The following is a 24382-nucleotide window of genomic DNA, read 5'->3' as shown; positions in this document are numbered from 1 at the left end:
TGATATTTTATTGTATCAAGAAAGATACATAAAAATGAAAGCATTTAAAAATACTGTAGACTCCAGCTATTTCTTGTGAAAAAACTTCCATATGAGGGCAGATTAAGAATTTGACATTCTCAAGAGGGAGTTGGACAACTGTATAAAGATAATATATATGGGAAGGGTGAGTAAACTGGCTTTATCTACATAAAAGAGGTAAAGAACATCAAATTCCATGTAGTCTCACCTATAAAGCAACTACCAAGAGAAAAGGAAAATGGCAACATTTTTAAAATCATTTTTTTAGTCTTGAATCTTCCTCCAAAATACTGACAACATAGGCAGATCCAAAACAGAGGAGTCCCTGGTTTGGTTGTGTACAGAAATTCTGGTTTCACTATTCCTGTTTAAACAAAGGACAGAAAGATCTCTCAGCAAAATGCCTCCTTAGCAATGAAATAATAATGTAGAACCGAGGGGTTAAGACACTGACATTTCATTGCATATTCCATAGGGCACAAGGGTAAATGGCTGTGGTCTTCACTCTTTCTCCTGCTGACTTACTGATAAAGTGTTCTTGCAGAAGACAAACCGACCCTTCATGATGAGAGGCTTGATTTCAGCAGGACTGACTGGGAACAGTCAGATGCACTCGATTGYCCGGCACACAATCAAGCAGTGCTGGCCAGAGCAGGAGAGCAAGGCTTGATGATGCTATGGTCTAACTCCAAGACAGAATAGAAGGCTTAATACGATCACTCTTATCAAGAAAGATGGAATAAATGGCCATACCCTTTGCAGAAGCCATCAGAGGAAAGCATTGATTAATGATAAAACTACATCTTACTGAAAYGACACAGCTGCAGACCTCGGAGAAACTACTTATGTTCTTGAACAAAAAATTGCTCTTACCTAAATGTCAGATGTAGAAGGAGCATAAGTCATTGCTTATAAATTTGTTCCGCTTACCACTGAAAGAGTGCAGTATATTGTGAAGTTAAGAATTCTACCTCAGGGCTTTAAACAAGGAGAATTAAAAAGACTACAATGTAGTTCCAAGGTGGGCTTTTTACTTCTCCTTCTTATTTGGCACTCTGATGAAAAGCAATTAAGGTCTGGCAAATTTTCTTCTTAGATGTAATTTGCACTACTTATCTAGCCTCTCACACGGGAGCAGACTTGGAATGTAAAAGAAACACCTGCTTTTATCACTTTAGAACAACACTTTGTCAGTTTAGCAATATGCAAAGTTTCTCAAGCCCTTGAATTCTGAGTGTTATGCTTAACAGTATCTTATTTATTCCRTGTTCACAAATTAGTGCCGTAAAACTGCCTCACTTGCTGATATGCTAAGAAAATAAGCYGTTAAGGTTTGACCTCGAGCTGGCAGTGGGCTAAAACGAAAGCAGGTAAGAATAACATCAAACCTGTACCTGAAATACAGAGTTACCAAGACATTCAGCTACAAAGTAGCTCCAGTGGTACACTGCCCTCAGGTTCTGCTGCCTCAGAGAAGATTCCCATAGCATCAGCTTGATGGTGCAAAGGGTTTGGACTGTCCTTACTTTATCCAGCAAACTGCATGTTCAGCAGGCAGCATGGTGCACTCTTGTGATGAGACACTGAGCAACCATGCTACTGCCTAAGCACAGCACAGCCCTTCTCATTCATAACCACCCGGTGCATTTTGTAGGCTATGTGTGCTCCAGCTTTGAATTCACCAGGGATACAGGAAAAAAGATCCACATGAGAAGAATTAAAGTCAGCACGTATGAGTTTAGTCTAGACAGATCCACAAAGCTTTCTCTTTATGGCCCATTTTCCCCTTCCACAGCAATCCCAAATATTCCCTTACCAGAAGCATAAGAGCTTTATTAGAAGAAACTCACCAAAAAAAAAAAAGGTCTCATAAGGACAGATGCAGATATCGAAGACATTCCTAACATTCTGTACCCTGCCACAGCAGGGAACTCATTTGATGAAAACACCTGGACAACTGGGAAGCAAACCACATCCCACGCTGCAAAAATGACAACCATACTTGGATAAGCAGTAGCACTATGCTTGAAAGTCACAAAATAATCCTTTTGTTGTATTCAGTACTGGGAGACCACCATCAGGAGAAATGGAGGAAAGGAATAGAAATACCTGGAGAGCCCAGCAAAGAGTGCCAGAACAATCAGAGTTCTAAAAGACAAGTTTTCAGAGAAAAGGCTGAATGACCCAAGGACTAATCTCAGAATTATCATACTGAGATATTCCAAAGCCAAGCACTCTGATTCTTGGAAAAAAAGGGAAGGAGTTTCCAAGCATATATGAGAGGGCATAAAGGGGCAGGATAATAATTTGTTCTCCAAGTCTTSTGTGGAGAGAACAAGAAGAAATTAACCTAAATTGCACTAGAAAGACTTAAATTGAGATTAGTAAAGCTTTTAAATGGTTGGAATAGTGAGGTAATTGAATGGAAGAGTAACAGGCCTATAGAGTCTCATCACTAAGATGAGATCATATTTTAGATCAGGCTGGATAAACCTGAAATGATTTAAATATAATTGAGATGAAGTTGGGGCAAGGAAATAGACTGGGTACTTTCTGAGGTCTCTTTAAGCCTATGATCTATGATATTATAATCATAAACTTTAATTTCCACTTCTGGAATCACTACCTATATCAATTTATCAAGCACCATCTTGTAATAATTTAGGTTCCTTGTCCTTCCTGGCCTACTTTAAAGGTCATGCCAGAATTCAGACATCATTCCTTTGATGACAGAAACCTTGTTCTAATTTACACTCTAAATTCATTCAGAAGCAATTAATATCCATTTGATCTTAAAGCATGTTCAATTTCAATAATTCTTCTTCCCCCTTTGTACTAATTTCTGAATGTCTTTTACAAATAGTAATAGATCCTCTTTCTTAGTCTTCATTAAACTATGCTGTCTATCCCAGGCACCAGAAGCAGTCAAACTATGGAAGCACAGAGTTCCTTTCAAGCCAATTTATTTTGCTTCAACTCCAGTGTCACAGAAGCTGCACATCCTGTGGAAAATATTTTCATTCATTACATATTTGTTCCCTGGATGCAATAATGGATCAAATTTATCATATTTTGTCACTAAACTAAGCTCACAAACTCCAGTAAATTCAGTGGAATTGCTGTTATCAACCTTGCAGTACATTCAAATCTACAAAGTGAAYAGACCACAATATAAATTCTTCTCCCCTATTCTTCATCTCATTTCACTAAATAGCTTAAAGCCAATTAATTTATCTCTTACACATTTTTTATAATTATTTTATTTCTAGTCTAGATATGATCTAAAATAACATGGTCACACAAGACTTCATGTACATAACCAAAACTAAATTGTGGAAGATTAAATTTTATCCTCCCCCTATTCAAAGTGAAAATATTCTATGTCATATTTCTCTAGGTATTTCTACTGTGAAGATAAGAAAGTAATGATTCACAAGYACACCAATGCCTCAGAGGACAGGGTGTCCAGATCCAGCCTTACAGGACTTCACCAGAATTTGTTTTCAAACACACACACAAGGTTTCAACTGATGCCTAAGGAGCACACTGTATGCAGCAGAAAGCAGGATTTGCCTTTGTAAGGAATGACTCTTCTTGTACTTTCATTTTATAAACATTCTCTGGAAGCAAACAATGTGCCAATTACAAAAATACAGCCTGAGAAGAGAATCAGGTTCCAAGGCTTGCACTGAACAACCTGGAAAGGACTCCTCCATTGGCTTGTGAGCATTAATGCTTAAATGCTCCCATTATAGAACCTTGTCTCATGCAGCCATGGTTGCCAATGGTTACTTCCCACATATGCTTCCGTTAGATTGCCAGCATTCCCATTTGTTTTGAATTAGAGCAAATACCCGGAAACACAAGAACAACAGGCTGCAGAGCTCAGCCAGCTCGCAATAAGCCATGAATCTCTTGGCATCGGGAACGAGAATTTCTAACATTAATGCTTAGCAATGGGAGTGATGCCACTGCTGGCACATGTAAGTTAAAGCATCTTAACAAAATTGACTTAAACTGCTACAAGTGAACTTTAAGTTAGCGCCTGAGAAGAATCAGGAACAATTAGTAAAAATACCTTTTTTCTTCTTTCAGAGCTTACCTATTAGCGGCTGCTTAGGCATCTAGACTGCAAAAATAATGAAAGATAAATCYACTTTTCAAAATGTAGCTTTTCAGATCCAATGGAAATACATTCCAATACTTCAGAAAAAAAGTATATATTCATGAAAATTATATAATTGCAAAGCATGGTTTATTGCTAGGTGGCCTTGTGATCCACATAGCACCATTCACACATGTACAAAATAATGGAATCTCTCAGAATCCCAACAGCCAGAGGAAGACACATATCCATCCCTTGTGGTGCCATCCAAAAACACTTTGATGAGCACTGCATCTGTGTTCATTTCAATTTCTCCAGGATTTCTAAACCCACATCAGTTCATTCAGTTGAATTTTAAAGAGGGACAGATACATACTAGAGAACCACAGGCTAGGGGAAATGTCTTAGAAATAAAGAGAAAAATGGGATCAATGCATTGCCACAGTCAGTTACATAAATATCTAAAATAATGTGCTTCCACAGCAAAGTCAAATCAAAGGAACAACAGCTGTATAGCACTACCATAAAATTGTCAGAAAAGTTCATTTTGGCTAATGTACCTGCTTATAAGATTCTCAACGTAAGATTAATAACCCTGCTGGATGAGTAGCCAGCATCAAAGGTTGAGGCTGGGATGGCAATGGAGCAACTGACAGGCCCCAGTAGAACCTATGCATGTCTTTAACAAAAAACTACAAAGTATAGTGGAATCTGTTGAAGAATTCTTGAATGATAAAAGGGAAAAAAATAATTTATGAACAATCAATGCGGCAGTTTTTATTGCAGCTCAAAGATTGACAAGAATTACCAGGGGTTCGCTATCTTTTTAAAATGCCCTCTTTTTTTCTTTCATATTTCTTCCTTCTTCATAGTAATATCATTTCACCTGCTCGGAAATTGAAATCGCAGGCATTTGAACAAATATATTAAAGTTAAACAACTCTACTATTACTAAAGTTTGTTTAAATGTGTTTACAGTATCAGCTGAAGTTTGACTTTGTAAATTTGTTAAACATACTAGATAGCCTTATTACCAAGACTACAGRTATATTTGAAAAGCTTTTTCTTCCTTTTATCTCGCCAGACTGAAGCAACTCATTATTACAGCGAAGCTGAGAATTTCAGTCTTCTGAAGTGAAAGCAGCATTTAACACTCTTTAGGACTGGTCTGCACACAGCCAACCCTCCTGGCAGCCAGACTGCAGAAAGGAGGAACATTAGAGAAATTATTTTAATAGAGAAGCTGCATATCCTCCTTACCAGATCATCACCTTGGGAAAATGAAAGCACTGGATATAACTGAAGAGCTTTTAAAAGGCAGTCCTGGAGAAGTCAGTTAAACTAAAAAAAAAAATTTAGTTTCAAAAGAAAAGGCTCTAGAAGCCCACCAACATCAACACACATGTACCAGCACCCAGCATCCAGCCCCTGAACTAAWTGACAGAGTCATGGAGAGCCTTGCTGCTGACCCACAGCTGATGGATGGGAGGGGAGAGGAGGGAAACAAAGGGACAAAGTAAGCAAGTACCTATTTCATTATTACTTTTATACATATTCTACATTTTCTTGTGTCTGTATGAAAAGTGAAATGCATATTTCTCCTTTATCTTCTTCTTGATGCTTAAAATCATATATTCTATTACTAGGTTTTTCACATCAAAGAAAAAAGACATTTCATTTAAACTTATAATCCATGCTGTCTACTGAACCAATAAAGAAGAAATCCATATTTCTCAAAGCTTGGCAGTGTCTATGACATTTGACTCAATTTTTGTCACAGTTCATGGGAGGACACACATTAAACTTCTGAACAACAGCAGGGATTATGTACCTGACTCCCTGAAATTAAATTTCCCAAAGTACAAGCATTAAAGGAGGGAACAAGAGATTTTCAGTTCAGCCTCTTAATATGTTCCCTGGGAAGACAAAYGCACTTCATTTCTCTGTTGTTTTTATCTTACAGAGAGAAAATTATATACAAGAAAATACAGGAACAATTTCATAATCTCTATTTACTCTTGGGAAATAAAATACTTATATTTCTGAGACACACTTCAAAGGAACTAGAGCTACAGTCTAGCTTCCTTTCTAATATATTATTTTTTATCCTTTTAGTAGGATGCTCCGTATTTTCATATGGAGGTGCATTTTTTAAATTATCTTATAAATATCTAGAGCAATTAAGCATGAAAATTTGCATTTATATCTCTCAACATCTATAAAATTATAGAAGATGGAGCTAGAATTCACAATTTAATAGCTTCAGCTTGCTATGCCTTAAATGAAGTATCTTTAACACTTTTCCTATTTCATTTGAAATAACTCTACAGCTGTTTATTTCAGATTTTTTTACTTTCAGGTCACCTCTTCCAGAAATATAATATACACTGAGCAAGTAAATAAACACCAAACCAGCTGGTGGAAATAAAACATCAGATGGCATCACCTTTCACATTTGGGGACTAAAAACCCTATCGTTCTGAGACTTTTTTTCTGTACGAGCCAGCCTCAGGCTGGCTGGGCCAACCTGCCCCAGGAGCCATGCCAGCAAAACATCAYAGGAAGGGGAAACAGAGTGGGTTTGTGCTGCAAACACACATCCCTGGTCCAACAGGTGCAACAGGTGTAAATTATGGAGTTGTGTTAGTGAAGTTTTTCCAACAACAAAACAGAAATCTTAATTCACTCCCTCCTGGTAAACTAAATAGCAATAAGGATGAGTACACAATCTCTGCTTTTGAAAATGGGTTCTGCTGTCTTTAGATAAACTGTATTAAGAAATGCCAGCAATTACCCGGCACCTAATAAATGCATGTAAAAGCTAGGAGGAAATAAATATCTGCAAGACAAATGGAACACCATCTTCAGTGAGAGAGTGATGTTGCCCCTTCCTTGTCATCCCAGCTGTGAGCTAAATTGCCCAGGATTTCACAATCTCACTCAATTTCATTCACAGCCAGCAATGCCAGCAAATTGCTTTCCAATGGAGACAGAACTTTACTCCCTCGCTGACAGCCGGAATGTTAAAGAGTAAAGAGGCAGGAAAAAGGGCTGAAAACCTCCAGAAGAAATATGGACAAGCGGCAGGGAGACACAGTAAAACACACAGAGAAATTAGAAGCAATGATAGTTTCTGCTCCCTAACAGTGACACCCCACATAAAATTCATACTCACTGGACTATCAACATTTTTCTGTTATATCCCACTGAGAAAAACAGAACTATGCTTACTCCTCCAGGTTCTTCCATGGAGGGTTCCCTATCTTCCTTCTGGTTTTTATTTTCTCCCAGAATGACACAGAATTGTAAGTTTTTCTTAAGAAGTAAGGAAATCATTTTGTGCTGAGGCACACCTATGAAAAGATCCATTTTAGAGAGCAACAGTGGTTTCAAGTAAATATTACCCATTACCTGCCAACTGAATAAAGGCCTCATCTTCCCATCAATAGCCAGTCTCTGAAAAGTGAATTCCTGCCATCTAGTTCATCCACAGTATTCGACTWCATGGTGTGTGACTGCACTGCTGGCATACCCTAACTCTATTTCTGATGGCAGCTCTCAAGACTAAGATTTGTAGCTAATTCATCAATAGCCTGGCTCGGGCTATCCCAGCCAGGTGATAACCTGCCCATGTAAAATCACAAAACTTGGATGAATAGAATCCATTTTCATGTTCTTAGCCATTGTTATGTAGGGCATCAGTTTTCCAGTTTTTAGCCATGGTCACATAATGCATAGTTTGGGGAGTTCATAAAAGGAGAAACTGTTTGCTTGGATGGACAACAAATGTGGAAGAAAAATGCATTTGTTACCCAATACAGAGACCACCCAAATTAAATAAATGAAAAAATAAGGACCATCAACTGATTGAATTCKAACCTCATAATTTGTCTTCTCACTCTGGCTCCTATTTCCTCACACTCCCTCTTAATTTTCAAGAAGTTAAATAAAAAATTGCTTAAATTTCACTTCTTCCACTGATTTGAAACCCATTTTCTTCACAACAGAGGCTAGTAAAAGCATTTCACAGCTCCAGTTGGGGGTGATGTAGAAAAAAAAATTTAAGATAYACAAGGGACAAAAAGTAGAATAAACCTTTAAACCATTCTATAAAAGATGATTCCCACTGGTAAGTAAGCAATGGCTCTAATTTAAATTAGTTTCAGACTACAGCTCAGTAMAATAATACAATATTCAAAGCAGTAGTCAGATGTCCTAGTTTATGGGATAAACACATTACAAACTGTGCCCTAGAATATTTTCATTACTTAATGTATAAAATGGCCAGATAATTTTACAGTTAGAGCCCCAAGTACTGAAATCAAAGGCTGAACTCTTATTGATGTTAAGCCTTTTTGATCAGGGCTATTTTACTAGAATACAATTGACAACTTCTGTTACAGAGCTCATTATTTCTTATTCTTTTCTCTAAAATCACAAGCATCCTTTCGGCACAGGGGACAGCTAGCTCTCAGCTTTTAATGTTAATTATGACAATCTCTGTAGACATCATCACCTCTTCTYTTAATTCATAATGTAGGCATAAAATGTCAGTGCAGCTTTCTGTTACAGTAGCTTAGGTCACTGCACTCCAGGGGCTTTTGTGAGAGCWTACTCTTTAAAGCCTTTCTTATAAYCCAGTAATAAAAAAATTAGTTCAGAATTCTATTTAAAACAGATAGGTCTTTTATTTTGTGAATGAATTACAABGAGTAAGAAGAGAAATTAAAGAGAAAAAAAAATAAAAGTGCTCTATTGTATTTTTAAAGGATAACTCTGATTTCATACTGAACCAAATATATTCAATCAGGTTCTTGTTTTCCACCCCAATTAAAGATACATATCAATCAAGTAAATGCTCATTTTTCCCATACAAAGAAATTCTGTGCTCCATCAGCAAAATACTGCTCTAGTGCCTTCAAAAGGTAAACAAGAAGCATCTCCATTTTGTGCTGGATCATCCTTCATTCACTCACCTATCTTCATTAACATTTAATACAAAGCAGGAACACACATTTTATGTGACTCTCCTGATCATTCCCACTTAACACCTAACTTAGGTTATAACCCATATTATTATGGCAGTGTTGGAGTAAACTGTTTCACCGACAAACCACAAAGCATTTGTAAATACATCATAAATTGTGCTTCATTTGCAACCACTGAGAAACAAAAATAGTATTTTCAAGGATGGGAGTAAATTTTCTTTTATTGTTAGCTTTATTTTGTCTTCTAGAAAAATATTAGGGATATAAATACTGATGATAGAAAACATTTATCAACTTCCCAATCACTCCATAAACATGAAATAGTAGTATTTGATGGCCTTTGATATATATGCATATATATATATATATAATATATATATCTAAAAAAGCCATCTMTGCAAAAAAGCTACTAAAGAAACCTGTACCTCAAAAATTTGTTGTCAGGACCCATGGCTACTGTCATGTAGCCATGATTGTGGATTGCAAATTGTGTAACTTCCCCCAAAATATTTAGCAGCCATACAATACCTCAGTTACAGATTAGCTATCACTGTTGTCTGAGGAACTCAGAGATTCCACTTTATCTGCATTTTACATGCAAAGCATGTACAAATTATTTTTCTTTGTCAGATTTGAGAAGTATGACTCACACAAAGCATACACCCAAAATTAGTCTGAAAATTGGAAACTAACTGGATTGCTTTTCCTATCAGAGATATTCATTTCCATAGCATCTAATTCATCTAATTCTACCATCAAGCATCATTGTCTTCAATGTRTTATTTAAGGATTTTGTAATTTTAGGTGTCACTCCCTCTCTTGCTCTTATGCCTTGCTTCTGAGAAATGCAGRTGTTTTTATATAAATAATAAAGTATATTACATTACAAATTAGGGACTTCCATCTTTCACAGGYGGAGCTGAAACAGATAATATAATCCAGATTCACAAATTTTCCCAAGTCGTCTCCCAGAAAAGATTACAATAAGTCTAGTTTACTTTGGAAAATTACTGTGCCCTAAGTAAATTCTCCTGCAATTTGAAGACGTCTTACAGCAGTAATACCTAACACAAAAGAGAAACTGATTGCTGTTCTTTTTCCTGGATCAGATTTTGATTATAGGCATCATTACATGTCCAAACCAAGTGAATATTAATGCCACAGAGTCATCACTCATATCAATCATGACCCTAGCTATGGGAAAGCTCCATTTCACATTTACAAGAAATTACTTAAAAACCMCATTATATACTCTCCTACCTGAATRACCAACACAAAATGAATTTTATAAATATAAGGTTAAAGTTAAGTTCACTGACTTATAAGTGATACATCTATATCAAATAAGAAAAATCTGATTCCTCAAAGCATCATCATCATCAGCCTCAGCACAAGGCGAAATTGTTTTTTGCCCCAGCCAGAAGCAGGCTCCTCTCATCCTACTGCAGCCCATTTAAACCAGAAGTTTATGTTTYATGAAGAAGCCAGATGGCAGCAAAGGTCAGAGCAACTGTTTTAATTGTTGTGATTTCAGAGGCCAAGTAAAATCAGGGGTGATGTGGGAAGTCCCAGGGCTGATGTGGGAAGCCCCTTTAACAGAGGAAAACCTGCCTCTCCTGTTAATTCTCACATGGAAATCCTATTCGGTGGAGCAACACAGAGGAGGAGTTCACCAAAACTTTTCATTGATAAATCACTTCTTTCCAGCCTCCACCTTGTAAAGATCCTACAACTGGTGACAGGAGTCTATTTGAGGTTATAATGCCTCCCACAGGCATGCCTTCACTACAGCATGGAAAAAGTCCTCTTAGCCAGAAAACYACGATCTGATCATACTCTGAGATTAAACTGTACAAGCAGAGGGGCTGGCTTTTTGCTGCTGTTTTGGTTTTTGGTTGCTTTGGGGAGGATGGGGGGGTATTTAGGTAGCTTTAAAAATTCTTTTATTAGATTAATCTTCATAGTACTCCTCTGAATCAATAAATCCAACTGCAAAATAAAGGCATTTTCATCAGCTCACTTCAGYCGCCAAAAAAAAAATTTCTTAATTAGCTAGTATTTTTGGGCTGCTTTATTATAACCAGCAGAATGGTGCATCTGCCCCCAACTGTTAATAATTAAAAACATTTAAAGCTGCATATCTTCAAAGTATTAGAAGTAATTATGTAACAGAACTGTTACATAGAATGCATACTTAATATAGCTCAAAGAAATGAGATAAGAATTACTAAGATGTACATATAAGGTTGCCTTTCAATGAAGGTATGTATGTGTGAGAAAGGAATCAAGAAGATCATCACCAGCACAAGACTACACAGCTCAGAAAATTTTCTTCAAATATTCTCCAGCAGAATCTCCAGCTTTTTACCTAATCTTTGAAACACATAGTCATGCAGATAAGGCAGCATTAAATGGATCACTGCTGCCTCTGGAAAGGAAGATAAGCTAGCCTTTGGTACTTAGTTATTCACTTTCTGACAGCTGTTCTTCTTTCTCAAAAAGAATTGCCTGCCAAACAAAGATTATTTGGGACTCACAAGCCTGTGCTCTGGAATAAACAAGATCTTTACTCTGATAGGATGTTGGAAACAGATGCTTAAGATCCACATAACACTACAGTCTATCAGGCGTCATGCATAACTTGAGGSGGCCTCAGGGAGAACATATCAAGTCACAGAAACACATACATATGCCTGACTGTGTTTATGGATCCATGCTATTCCAAAAGATACCAAGAGAAAGAAATCTTTCCCTTACACCCTGCAAGTTTAATAAGAAAAAGACAATTCTCCTTCCTACCATGTGAGAGGGTGGAGATAGAGAGTACAAAGAGGAGACGGTGAGGTTGGGGTAGCTGATACAGTRTTCTGGAGAAATTCAGACAAAGCAATGATAAGGCCTAATGCAAGTACAAGGTGGTTTGATTTTTARAAWATATATATATCCCTTTGGATAACTGCTCTGTAATGCATGTGGCATATCAGGATTGCCAGCATTCACACATCTATTATCAATCCACAAACTTGCTGCCATATCCATTGACTGGAAATAGGGAAAAAAGTTACAAAGGGTCACAAATTCCTCAGTGCCACTTTGTTAATCAGCAGTGCTCAGGCTGCTGCTCTAAATACAGCCTGTGCTTCATCGTAAGCCCCAAAGGGTGGGTGCCCCCCTTAACCTTTACTGTCTCTTAACTGAAGCCARGATGCTTTTCCGCTGGGACAGTGGACTCAAGTGAACATTGTGGAAGTACAGACATTTTAAAACYTGTCTAAGTTTCAGTATTTTGTTAAATACATGCCCAGAAGCAGATGTCAACTACAGCAGTTGTCACTAATGGCAGCTGCTGCCACACAATAACATGTCATCCATAAGTTCTGGTGCTGAATTCTATTCTTTTTGTTTCCTGGGAGATGTTCTTCAGTAAAATCATCCCAAACCAAACACATAACATACATGCAATTTTACATGTGTATATAGACAAGCATTTGAAAATGGCTATCCATAAATTATCACAAAACTTTTTCAGATGTGATGCAACATAACACACCCATATAGGGTGCAGTATAGGATAAACTTAATGTTTGTCACACTGGCATTTAATTGCAAAGAGGTGCTAAATCTTTGTTAAAATTTACTGTTACATATAGATAAACATTCACTATTTCATATGCAGTTTTCAGATGTGCATTGTAATGTCTAATTCAGATGTAAAATCTAATTGAGATTTTCTGTTTAAACATTTGACACCAGCCTAGCTCTGCACATTTCTTTTTACCTGGAGTAATGGATAGCTTGATGTCCTGCAATATTAAAATAGAAATCGGTTGTATGTTTCATCTCATCAGTATGTCCAGAGACTTCAATCCAGTGGGCTATTGGGAGGCAGTAAACTCCATCCACTATGTTGCTCTGGTTGTAAACACAACTTCGATCATGGTGGGGTCCACTGCCTAGAACAGAGGAAAGGACAGTTGCAGGCTGTGTATTTAGACAATATTCCCCAGAAAATTGCTGGGAGATTTGAACTAAGCATTCAAGGCCAGGAGTGGTGTTTCCTGCCTCTTCAAACTGCATTTCTCATCACACATTAACAACTGAAATAGTGGCAATAGAAGCACTRCAAGAAAGCAAATGTTCAGCATTAAAATAAATTTTTGCAAATGATTTCAAAAAATATAATTTAATTATTTCTTTTCAAATCCTCATGATATTAAAGAATCCTAAATCACTTAAAATGTAAGGAATCATTAATTTCATTTAAATTCCTCATTTGATGTGTCATAATATGTGACCTCAGWGTTTAATKTTGCTGTGGCTCAGACACACMACAGCAACCTCACCTTGRTTCAGRCTGACTTCTAACAAAGTTGCCAAAMCATGGGAAAGACYTCASAGAAACTTCAGAGGACAGCCACACATAATCAGAAAAGYAAAACCACAAAAAAAGGTAGGACTGGTGACACAGGATTAGCTACCAGTTTAAGGATTCGAGAAACATCAATGTGGAAAGGCATCAAGTCCCAAGGAAGGTGGCAGACAGCAACCTAGCAGCAATGAAGACTTCTTTAAAGGAGAAAAAAGGGTGGCCCTCTTCCATCCCTTCACAKCTGCCTGGCCAGGAAAGACACTTCAGATTCCTGTTGCAGTCCAGACACATAGGGATAACCATATATAGGAGTTCATTAAACCCTACCTGTCTTTTATGTTTGCTGACCAATAAACATTCACTTTGTTGTCCTCAGATTCCCATGTCTCACTTAGAGAGTCTGTTCATACACAGTAGAAGCTGCCCAAAGTGACTCACAGAGAGACGGCCACATTGCAATGGCCAAACAAGCARAATTACTTTAAATGGCCTAATCTAAAGCAAGATTCTTTTTCTTACAGTTTCCCATCAATATTCATTACCTCTCCTACTTCTCTCATAGAAATAGTGTGAGCTTTAGKTGGAAAAACAGTTTTTAACACCATGCCAGAGCAAGCAACTTGAATTGAACTGGTTCGTGTCATCAATCAAAAGGTTATCCAGCCTCCAAAAATACAGGACATGTATCTTATCCCCCCCACCACCATTTTTACATACTTATTGTAATACTAACTGCCATGTAGGAATAATTATTGAGCAGAAGTGACCTAGTCTATGGCTTGCTTAAGCCTGTTACACTTATACATTATTAATGATGTTAAAACATTTCTGAGCAAAATTATGCCCAAAGGAATATCTTCAATTTCATATTGCACGTAAATGCATGACCAGTTTTCAAGCACCACAGTTAGGGAAATTTGCTGGAGCAAGAGCATTTTGGGAGATGTATTTATGCAATGATTAGAGAGTAAGAATAACATTTAATAMAAAAGCTCAAGCATCTCCTTATTTACAGATGACACGCAGCCCATTTTATCATAATTGTGATAACCATTGCTTACCAAAATGAAAAATAAAATACACAGCAGAAAACTCTCAGATTGCTGAACAATTGTGCATCACATAATTGTTCATTATTTCAATTATAAATAAGGTAAGCAAGACCAGTACATAGTTTCAGAAGCTACAAATTTTTCCACTATATTTTTCACTATACATTTCCACTATATTTGTTTTTTTTCCTCAAACAGGTTTGGTCAAATCTCATTCTGAAAGGCTTTCTTCTATAATCAACATTTATTGCTGTTGATTTTTATGCACCACTCAATTTCAACCTTCCCAGAAGGTTGGGAACCTTCAACATGAAGTCAAACATGAATCCCAGAAGGTATGTTTCTGGCTTGCCTTTAATAAACAGGTAAACAGCAACAGCTTGCATTCATATCATATTTCATGAGAATTGCCAAGCTCTTTGCTACTCCTTATGTTATGTACTAACCTAGGAATTAAACAACTTTCCTACTGAAATAAGACATCTGTGCAAGAGAATGTATGTCAACTTTTTTCGAACATATACATATTCACATGAMATACAGTTCCATACAGGAAGGACAGTGCTACCATCATCAAGAAATACTAATCCAGAGAACAGTATGATCAAAGCAGACTGTGTTCAGAAAGCTGAATTCATATACTTAAGGGAGTTCTGAAAATCACCAAAAAATTACCAAACAAAAATGAGGTTGCACTCTCCAGGTAATAGCTGCATGATTACACWAGTGCTTCTGCCCACAGTTTGCTTCACAAGATGCATTGAATAAATAAGTTTCAAAAAAAGAAAAAAAATATTGTGTCAGTTCACATCATGCTTCTGCTAACACAGTTTGTCACAGGAAATCCATATTTTTGATGTCATAAAACAACCATGCAATTTTTATAGTATTTCAGCTTTTTTGTTCCTAGAGACAATGGCAAAGCCAAGAACACCAAATGTTTTCCATTTACCTGCTTATCTTCAAAGAAAAGGAAAACAAGCCCAAATGTCCRTTGAGAAAGGGCTCTACACAACAGCAAATACATGGTTTTACAGCTAAACMCATTACTACATCAGTATTTTTCTTCATTTTATTTTTATTCATATTCCAAGTGGAAAAACTTGGAAAATAGGTTTAATTACTTACTGCTTTGTTATTAGTGTTGGGGTTTTTTTTTTGTTATTATTATTATTATTATGTATTGCAAATACACAATAATCTGAAAACACATAAGATTCAACCATATAAAGGGATAAGTGAAATATTTTAACAGTACTGATCTTCYTGTTAATTGACCATGTTGGCTTTCCTAATTAAAGAAGAAAATAATTTTGTAGGAGTTTATTAGAATATACAGGTCCTAGTCTAACTTCTAGGATAGCATGTTTTTTCCTTTAATAAGGTCCATATTTTTTAATTCAAAACCCATCTAGATTCTTCACAGCAAAAATGCTTATTGAAAGAAAAAGATTAAAATGGAGCTTCTAGGCATTAAAGTTTTTCACTGCTTTTGCAACCCACTTGTTGCTCTCTACTGCAGCTGGCTGTGCAGCACAATCCACYGATGCAGAGAATTGCTGGAGGACAAAGCAACCAAGTAGCCCCACTTACAGCTCAAGCCTCACAGAGAGCTCTTCCAAARTCTGCATGACTGCAGTTTAATCTTAAAAGATAATAAATAAAATCTGCATCAATGAAATTTCTTGTCACCATTAAGAGCGTTGAACAAAAATCACACAATGAAAAAAAAAAATTGCCTCTCCCACTGTCTTTGCAGAGCTCCTTGCAGCAAAGGTGCTACCATGCTGTTGCACACCTTGCCCCAAGTTTTAATATTTTCTGTTCTCTGGTGTGTAAGGGAAGGTGTGCAGGAACTACAGGGCACAACAGAGGCCATAAAGACACTGGGTATCTCATCCCTGCCTTAGCCAGACCCTAAAACACAGATATGCAACTTCCAACCCTCCAAACSCCAGCAAGGTGAGGCTGTTTCTCARTTCACTGCAACCTCTTTAACAACCACAGGGCTACACAGATAACCTTAGTCACACACATTACCTTCATTGGTAACTAGCAAACAACAAGCAGTCAGGCAATTTTYAGATCACCTACTCACAAATCAGTTAGAGCAAAGACTAACTTCTACAATCTTTGTTCAGAAATTTTGCATGAACCAGCACACTTTAAGTGTCAATTCAAAATTTTAACTATGTCCAAATATTTTAAGTAATTCCATTTGCTATATTAAATGAAGTCCCTTAACAAGGTAAATTAGTATTTTAAGTTCATGCATAGACATTCCCCTGGAAGTGTTTAATATTGTAAGCATTCTGGGGGCAGAGAAAGAGGGAAGGCTCAAGGAATAAAACTGGGTATTTTTAAACAGTAATAGAACAGGAAGTAAACAAAACATAACAAAAAATCTCCAAAATAAATCATTTAAAAGATTAAGTTTTTGCTAGCTTTTATACCAACATTACCAACATTACAATGAAGAAAAGTCTCAAGTCCTATTTTGGACAAAATTCTCAGTTATCTGAATGTGCTACTGCATGGTGGTGTTATCACACATCACTCTAACTAAACTCCCTTCAGTACAGTCACAATATTCAAATTTACTTACCCTTTACACCACATTCTGTCACAAAAGTCTCCCTGCTGCCTGTGAACAAAATTCAATCTCAGATGTTTTGAAATAGGATCTGTCTCAATCTTGCCAAGGCTAAATTGCTATTGATTGTTAAAAAACAGAGGTAGGGGAGGCTGAATTCCCCTCACTGGAACTGAGCAAGGTCAAATATTTTGGCAGTTTGAGTCTGCCACAGGCTCTGGAATCCCACCTTCCTCAAGTCTCAGCAAAGCCCTGAGTGGCTGCCCTTTGTTTTTATAGGTCTGATAAATAGCTCCAATTCTATATGCCATATGCAAAACTTTACTTGTATGCCTAAGAAAAGCATATTTTGATTTTTCTGCCAGTAGTAAACCATCTTTCTCTTAGATACTTTAAGTGGTAGCTGAATTCATTGTATTACTTAAATACCTAGTATTAATATAAGACAAAATTTTTAATTTGGCACATCTAGTTCAGTTCTACCAGACTTAAAGCAGACTGTTTCAATTTCTCTTTTGGTAGAGCTCATACACAGAACCATGGAAGCAAATTTTAATTCTATTAAAAACCAGGCTGAATTTGAGACTTTTTAGTCTATTTATATATCCTAAGAAAATTCTTTTTACGGAATGATATTTTGAAACTATGTCAGAATTAGAACTAAATGGTTTACAGGAAAGCCCTTCTCAGCACTTCATGCTGTTAAACACTAAGGTTTTGGGGTTTTTAAAAATCAGAAATAAGAAAATCAGAATTTTCAAAGGCAACTTTCAAAAACATACTTCACTTCTCTCCCTAGGTCTGCTTMGGCACAGGTGTTTCTCAGTGGGATCTTCTACCGCACTAAGAGATTTTAACCAAATGCCTGGTTTAATGACGGAGATGAAGTCAGAGAAAAGCAACTAAAAGGAAATTCACCTCATGTAAAAAAGTTTCTTCTCTGACAGATGGTAGAAATAAGACTAATGGAAATACAGATGAGAGAAAAATGGTTGATAGCAACAAAATCTATAATCAAATACCATCCTCCTTATTTGCTTTGACAATCTCTATGGCACTGTACTGCCTATTACTGATTGCAGCTTTGTACCATACCAGAATAACAGGCAGGCAACGAGCTGCAACAAAATAGTAACCACAGTAATACCTTAACCCAAGTACCCTCCCAGTTACTTGTTAYTTCTCAGTGTTTCTTGCCATCAAAAATAAATTGTTGACCCCTGTTGTATACTACCATCACTTGGGACTGATGGGAAAAATCGTAAATAAAGGATTTGAATAAACAATGCATTCATTGTAAATTTGCCATTTTAACCACAAATGCTTTAATTAGAACTCTCACAGCAATCAGAACTGGCCTCTGATTATCTCTCTGGGTAGGAAAAGATACATACCTGTCAAATCCAGAGGAATGCAAGTATACATATTTATTTTTACTCTTCTAATTTTGCAGTTTCATAGATAACTCTACATTGTTTTCTTGAAGTTCCAGTTGTCTGCTTAGTATAAGCTGGTTAATGCTGATAACCAGATAGAAAGCAAATGAGAAACTTGCCACCATTTAATTGCACCCAAATATATGCTACATGTACGCTTGAAGGGGTTGAAGAACAAATCACCGGGAGCTTTTGCACTCTGCAACCAAAGTTTCTTTTTCTTTCCTTAACGAGGTATTGGGTTGTAGAATTCAAAGTTATCCACTTTTACTCATTAAATTTCCTCACATCTGAAAAGTATTCAAGCATCTAGCACTGTCCAGAAAGCAGCAACTTGCAGGAACAAAATGCCTGTGATGCACAATTATTCAATTATTAACATCCACCTGTGCTGTATGTTGCTTTCTAGACACCAACTAYTTCAGAACAAGACTGGGATCAGGGAAATAAGTAAAACCCTGGATTATCTTCAAAAGCAGAACAGATTACACTAAATACTAACGAAACATGCAAATTGTTGCGCGACACTAAGCAGCCACTGGCTATACACAGGGAATATGGCACCACCCAGTGGGAAGAGCACTACATRCAATAGCTGCATTAAAAGAGGTATGAAGAAATGTAACTCTTTAGGGTTTGCTGAATATTTTGGTTTTGTTTTGTTAGYTTGTTTTTAATAATGGAACWGCTACCTATTYTGGGGATGTGTAAATTAGATTGGGAAGAAAACCAAGGAAAAAATGGATCTCAGTTACAAAAATTAACATTGCATCCAACTGTACTTAGAATGGCCTCAAAATAATTTTCACTTTGCATTTCCCGGTAAGACCTAGCCCCAAGTATTTTTCGTTCTGTTACTATCTATTACAAATGGAAATTAGACCTTAACCTTCTCACACAGCCTCAAAAGAACCTTCTCCTTTAAACAAAGAAATTATAACTGTTTTSTTCCAAGAGCTGAGGTCAAGAAGTGGGATTTGCTTAAAGTTTCAACAACACACTGAAAAAATGAAATTTTAGTGTGCTTAACAATCATGGATGTTTTCAACCAATCAGGTGTTCAACCCTTGGAACCTATAATCASAATTTACTTCTGATATTGTCACTGATTATATTACAATAACAYGAAAACCTTTATTACTCCATAAATATACTGATCTTTTGGTTTATATGAACAAGGAGCATGAACTGGAAATGTTGGAAGGCCAACACACCACAGGCTGAAAAACTTAACTGTCTAYAAAACTAACTGTATTGTATGTATTGTTTGGTTTAAGCCCCCAAGAAACCACCATGAACAGCAGCAGCAGCTAATTGCAAACAAGACACCTCCTTTTCTCTCCTCCCACCTCCCCAAAACCAGAGATGGGGTTTTCTTGGAAGGAATAAGGCTCTGTTCACCTGAAATCCCTAGAATGTAGCCTAATCCTGCTTTCGATCTTCAATTTGCGATACTGTATCTTTCAAGCTCCAAGCAAACTCCATCTGCATCAGACAGCTACGTGAAAATCACAGAATGGTTTGGGTTAGAAGGGGCCCTAAAGATTATTCAGTTCCGAGAGGCCCCTCTCCTTCCCCAGGCAGGGACACTTTTCACTAGACCAGGATGCTCAGAGCCCCATCCAACCTGGCCTTCGACACTTAAGGAAGGGGCATCCACAATTTCACTGGGCAAYAATGGATCAACATTTTACAATTTATTTTTCCCCTTCTCAAAAACATAAMGTGTCAGCAGACTGTATTCCATCATCTCAAAATACAGTTTGGGGCATACCCCTGGTAAATTTTCTGTCCTTTTATGGAGCATGTTTCTTGATTAGTAACTGCAGTTTCTTTAGATGAAGTTAAGGGGACAAAGGCACAGATGAGTGTTCCATCATAAACTCACAAAAACAAATTCAAGCGTAGGTTTCATCTTGTATTTATTTAGTTTTGACAGTAGACACAAAATACTTTMATTTCCAAGCTGAGAGATGTTATGTCCAGTTTTGAAGAAACAACATGAAAAACAAAGTATACAGACAAACACATGTAGTTGGGGGTGGGGGGGGGAAAGGTATATACACTACTTTTTTTCTAAACCTATTCCCAGATTCTAAAGCTCAACATAAACAACCTGTTTCCACAAATTCCACAGCATATTAAACCATCCTGGATACCAGGCTTCAGCCTTCATGGTAGGTAAACAAGTACCAGCCCTGAAGAAACCCCATAACTCACATGATCTGAGCCAGAAATACTCAAGTGACAGGTTCTGGGTGCAGACCAGCAACATTTCCCTGGGATAGCAGAGGTATCTGATCCTTCAGGAGCACAGGGGATTCTCAGCTTCCACCTCMTCCTCCTCTCCCTTCAGACACAGGCAACAACCCAGTGATTTTCACACAGGTCAAGCCTTGCCTGAAAGCTTCCTACAAAAAGCCACAGAACACTGGCCTGAGACTTCAGCCCACAGAAACAACTACTCTCATTTTATTTTGTAGTTTCCCCACTGGGAATACATACAYTGGAATGGCTGAAATTTATACTCAAAATATATGATACAWTATGTATTRTACTATTATAAAAACAATATGCACTGACAGTGGACTACTCACAGATAAGTCTTAATAAAAAATGGGAATAATTTTCTTCAATACAGYATGATTTCAACATCCAATATACGCAAACATCTGACATCCATAAATGGGCTAGAGCTCCTCTGGTTACAGATAAACTTCGAGCAAATATCATTCTGCACTTTCCTCTATCCCTCCTCACCATGTCTTCAAAACYGCAGATGTTCTGCAAGCGCTGAATGTTTCCCAAAGAACATTTTAATTCTAAACACRCAGGATACAAGAGACAATGCATAGCATTTGTTTATTTTAAAAAATTGTTCATTTTTAAAAAAAGGGAATTGTCTTTTCAAATGGTTTTTATAAGAATAAACACATAATAGCCAAAACTTTTATTAAGAGGTAAAAAAAAAACCAAAAAAAAACAACCAAAAAGCCATTAAAACAAAATAGATAAAAAAGAACTGCAAGATTGCTCARTTATTGGATAGGAAAGCTTCCTTAGGTTCCCTTCACATAATACATGAAGAGCAACAAATTTCAAGGTTTAAGCAAATTTGGTCTWTCCTGTAAATATCAACTCAGGAAAAAATTGTTGATATGAACAACTACTTAAAAAACTGTATTTGGATGATATGTCCATTTACTTTCTATTACCCCAGCTGAACAGTGAGCTTAAACTCCTGAGCACTCACAATGACAAGAATAAAATACCACACAGGTTAATCATAAAACTGCAAATCTGTCAAAACACAGTATGTTTATAACTGACTGCATTTCCTAAATGTGCTCCCAGAAACAGACAGTAACTTGAGCTCTCACTACTTCCAAACCAGACAGTAACCATCAGCCTTACAACTGCTCATTCTCTGTAGTTACTCTCTTTTATTTCTATAGAATTCTAACTATTTCTAACTCTACCATTATTTCTATATTCTGCATGGTGATGACCTCTTTATATACCAGTATCATTGTCATATTATGTGTACAACTTGGCACCTTCAAAATTCTGGCACCTCCAATTCTGTTTCCTTGGACAGATGTAAAGATTTTTATTCCATAAATTCACTTTTCCTGCAATTTTGAAAAAAAAAAAAAAAACCAACAAAACACAAACATGGTTAAAACAGGCAGAATATACTATTTGTTTTAGCTGCTAAATAAAACAATTACTACTGCATGATGTACATAATCCATGATGCAAACTTCCATGAATGCAGCATTAACATGTAGTCTTTTATTAGCATAAAGAACAACAAACAAATGTAAAGTTATGACAACATACATGTTTTAGTCCACATGACAGAGAGGCAATTTAGAAGAGTGGMATCTATTCTTAAAACGGATGAAGAGCAACTGCTCTACAATGTGTTATTTTGGAACATGGATTAGAAAGGTATGAGTCAAAAAAAAGCCCTCAAAAAAAATTATTTAGGGATTGGTCTTCCTTTCACTAGGTCAGATCCATTCCTCAGTAACAAGAGGTATATTTAGAGCTTTATTTGACTCAGCTGCCTGAGTGTTCTCTTGTATTTAAGACCCTTAAGTACAYTAGAACAGCACATGGTAACTGACGAGAGTAATTCAACAGCTGACAATACACGGCAGGAGGAAAACACGGTGGAAGTACTGAAACAGCAAGAAGACCGGAACAGCTGTAATTGAACTTCTCCCTGGGTTTTTCTTTAAGAAATCGCAGTGGTAAAATTTACCAGCCTGAAAATGTCATCATGACATTTCACCTTAGCGAAACAAAATAACAACCCACACCATAATGCCTAAGCAGGAGATCCTGAATTACCTTTGGGGAAAGAGAGAAAATGGACAATGGATGCCTAAAATAAGGGGGAAAAAAATGAAACCGCTTCAAGTAACTTTTACCAACCTAGAAAGGCAGCTTCCTCCTGCATTCCCTCGCCTCCATCACACGGTTAAAAAACGTTTTTTGTTAGCCAGAACTCACGCCGCGCCAGCTGGACGGCTGTGCCTGCGAGCACAGCTCAGGCCACCCCTTTGGAGCACCCATGGGCTCAGGCTCCGGCCCAGCYGCCGGGACACCCTCCCGACCCCGGCAGGAACCAGGCGGAGCCGCGGGAGCGAGCGGCGGCCAAAGCCACCCCCAGGGAGAAGMGCCCGCACCGCCGCTCCGCCCCTCCCGGCGGGGTGGGCACGTCCTTGTGGACGGGCGGTGCCGGGGGTGCGAGGGGCGGCGACGGGACCCCTCCGTTACCTTCCCAGAGGAAGTGGCCGCCCTCCCGCCGCAGGAACTTGTACCAGAAGGGGCTGGYGGCGTCCTCGTCCGGCAGCGCCACCTCCGCCAGCCACAGCGCGGGCTCCTGGGCGGGCAGAGGGGCGCTCGGCCGCGCCCGCCTCATGGGCACWGCGCGCCGCGGGTCCCACTCGCCCAGCTCCGGCCGCGACCCGGCCACCAGCAGCTCCGCGCCRCCCTCCGTCACCCGGGCGGGCAGCACCACGCCGAAGCGGAACAGCATTTYACTGCCGCACAAAGAATGCGGGTTAATGAAGAGCTCTGTTACTGCTGCAGCAATGGCAGAGAGCGCGGCTGCCGCTGGAGGGCCACCCGGGCCCGCCCCTGCCCCGGACACCGGCCCTGCCACAGACACCGGCCCTGTCACAGACACCGCCCCTGTCCCGGACACCGCCCCTGTCCCTGTCCCGGACACCGCCCCTGCCCCGGACACCGGCCCTGTCCCGGACACCGCCCCTGTCACAGACACCGCCCCTGCCCCGGACACCGGCCCTACCACAGACACCGCCCCTGTCCCGGACACCGCCCCTGTCCCGGACACCGGCCCTGCCACAGACACCGCCCCTGTCCCTGTCCCGGACACCGCCCCTGCCCCGGACACCGCCCCTGCCCCGGACACCGGCCCTGCCACAGACACCGCCCCTGTCCCGGACACCGGCCCTGTCCCGGACACCGACCGTGCGGCTTTGGCTCGGCGGTGCCCGAGGAGCGGCTTCTTCGGCCCCGTCTGTTCCCAGTGCAGTTGTTTCGGGCGCTTGGCAGCCGCACGCCGTAGCCGAGGGAACTTCTCCCCCGAAAGCAGCRGCTGGGAGTTCAAACAACACCGACCCCGATCGCCTCCCTGCAGCTAAACACTGGCTCTCCTGGTTGCCGAAGGCTACGCGTCACGTTTGCTGATTTTAACAAGGATTATTGCTGCATTAAAGGAAGCCACTACAATTAYTCCCAAGAGCCCAAGCTTAATAGCACAGCAAACATTAAAAATGGCCAT

At 38.6% G+C, this 24382-nt stretch overlaps 1 protein-coding gene across 2 annotated transcripts in view; it reads right to left on the bottom strand.

Annotated features, from left to right (window-relative positions):
• Nucleotides 1-23678, bottom strand: part of EPM2A (EPM2A glucan phosphatase, laforin) — a 32561-nt gene extending 8883 nt beyond the window's left edge. Inside the window, exons 1-2 of one of the 2 annotated variants that reach the window (XM_057364016.1) lie at nt 23353-23678; nt 12893-13067 (exon numbers count right to left, since the gene is read on the bottom strand). In XM_057364016.1, the coding sequence (XP_057219999.1) occupies nt 12893-13067; nt 23353-23614 (437 nt within the window). In that variant the 5' untranslated portion in view covers nt 23615-23678. The other variant, XM_057364017.1, reaches the window with a different exon arrangement.
• Nucleotides 23679-24382: the final 704 nt, after the last annotated feature.

This window comes from Malurus melanocephalus, unplaced genomic scaffold, assembly GCF_030028575.1.
Source record: "Malurus melanocephalus ecotype Western Australia unplaced genomic scaffold, MMel_1.1 scaffold_33, whole genome shotgun sequence".
Lineage (NCBI taxonomy): Eukaryota > Metazoa > Chordata > Aves > Passeriformes > Maluridae > Malurus > Malurus melanocephalus.
Note: the sequence above shows the minus strand (reverse complement) of the source record. Positions and strands in the feature narration are given on the sequence as shown.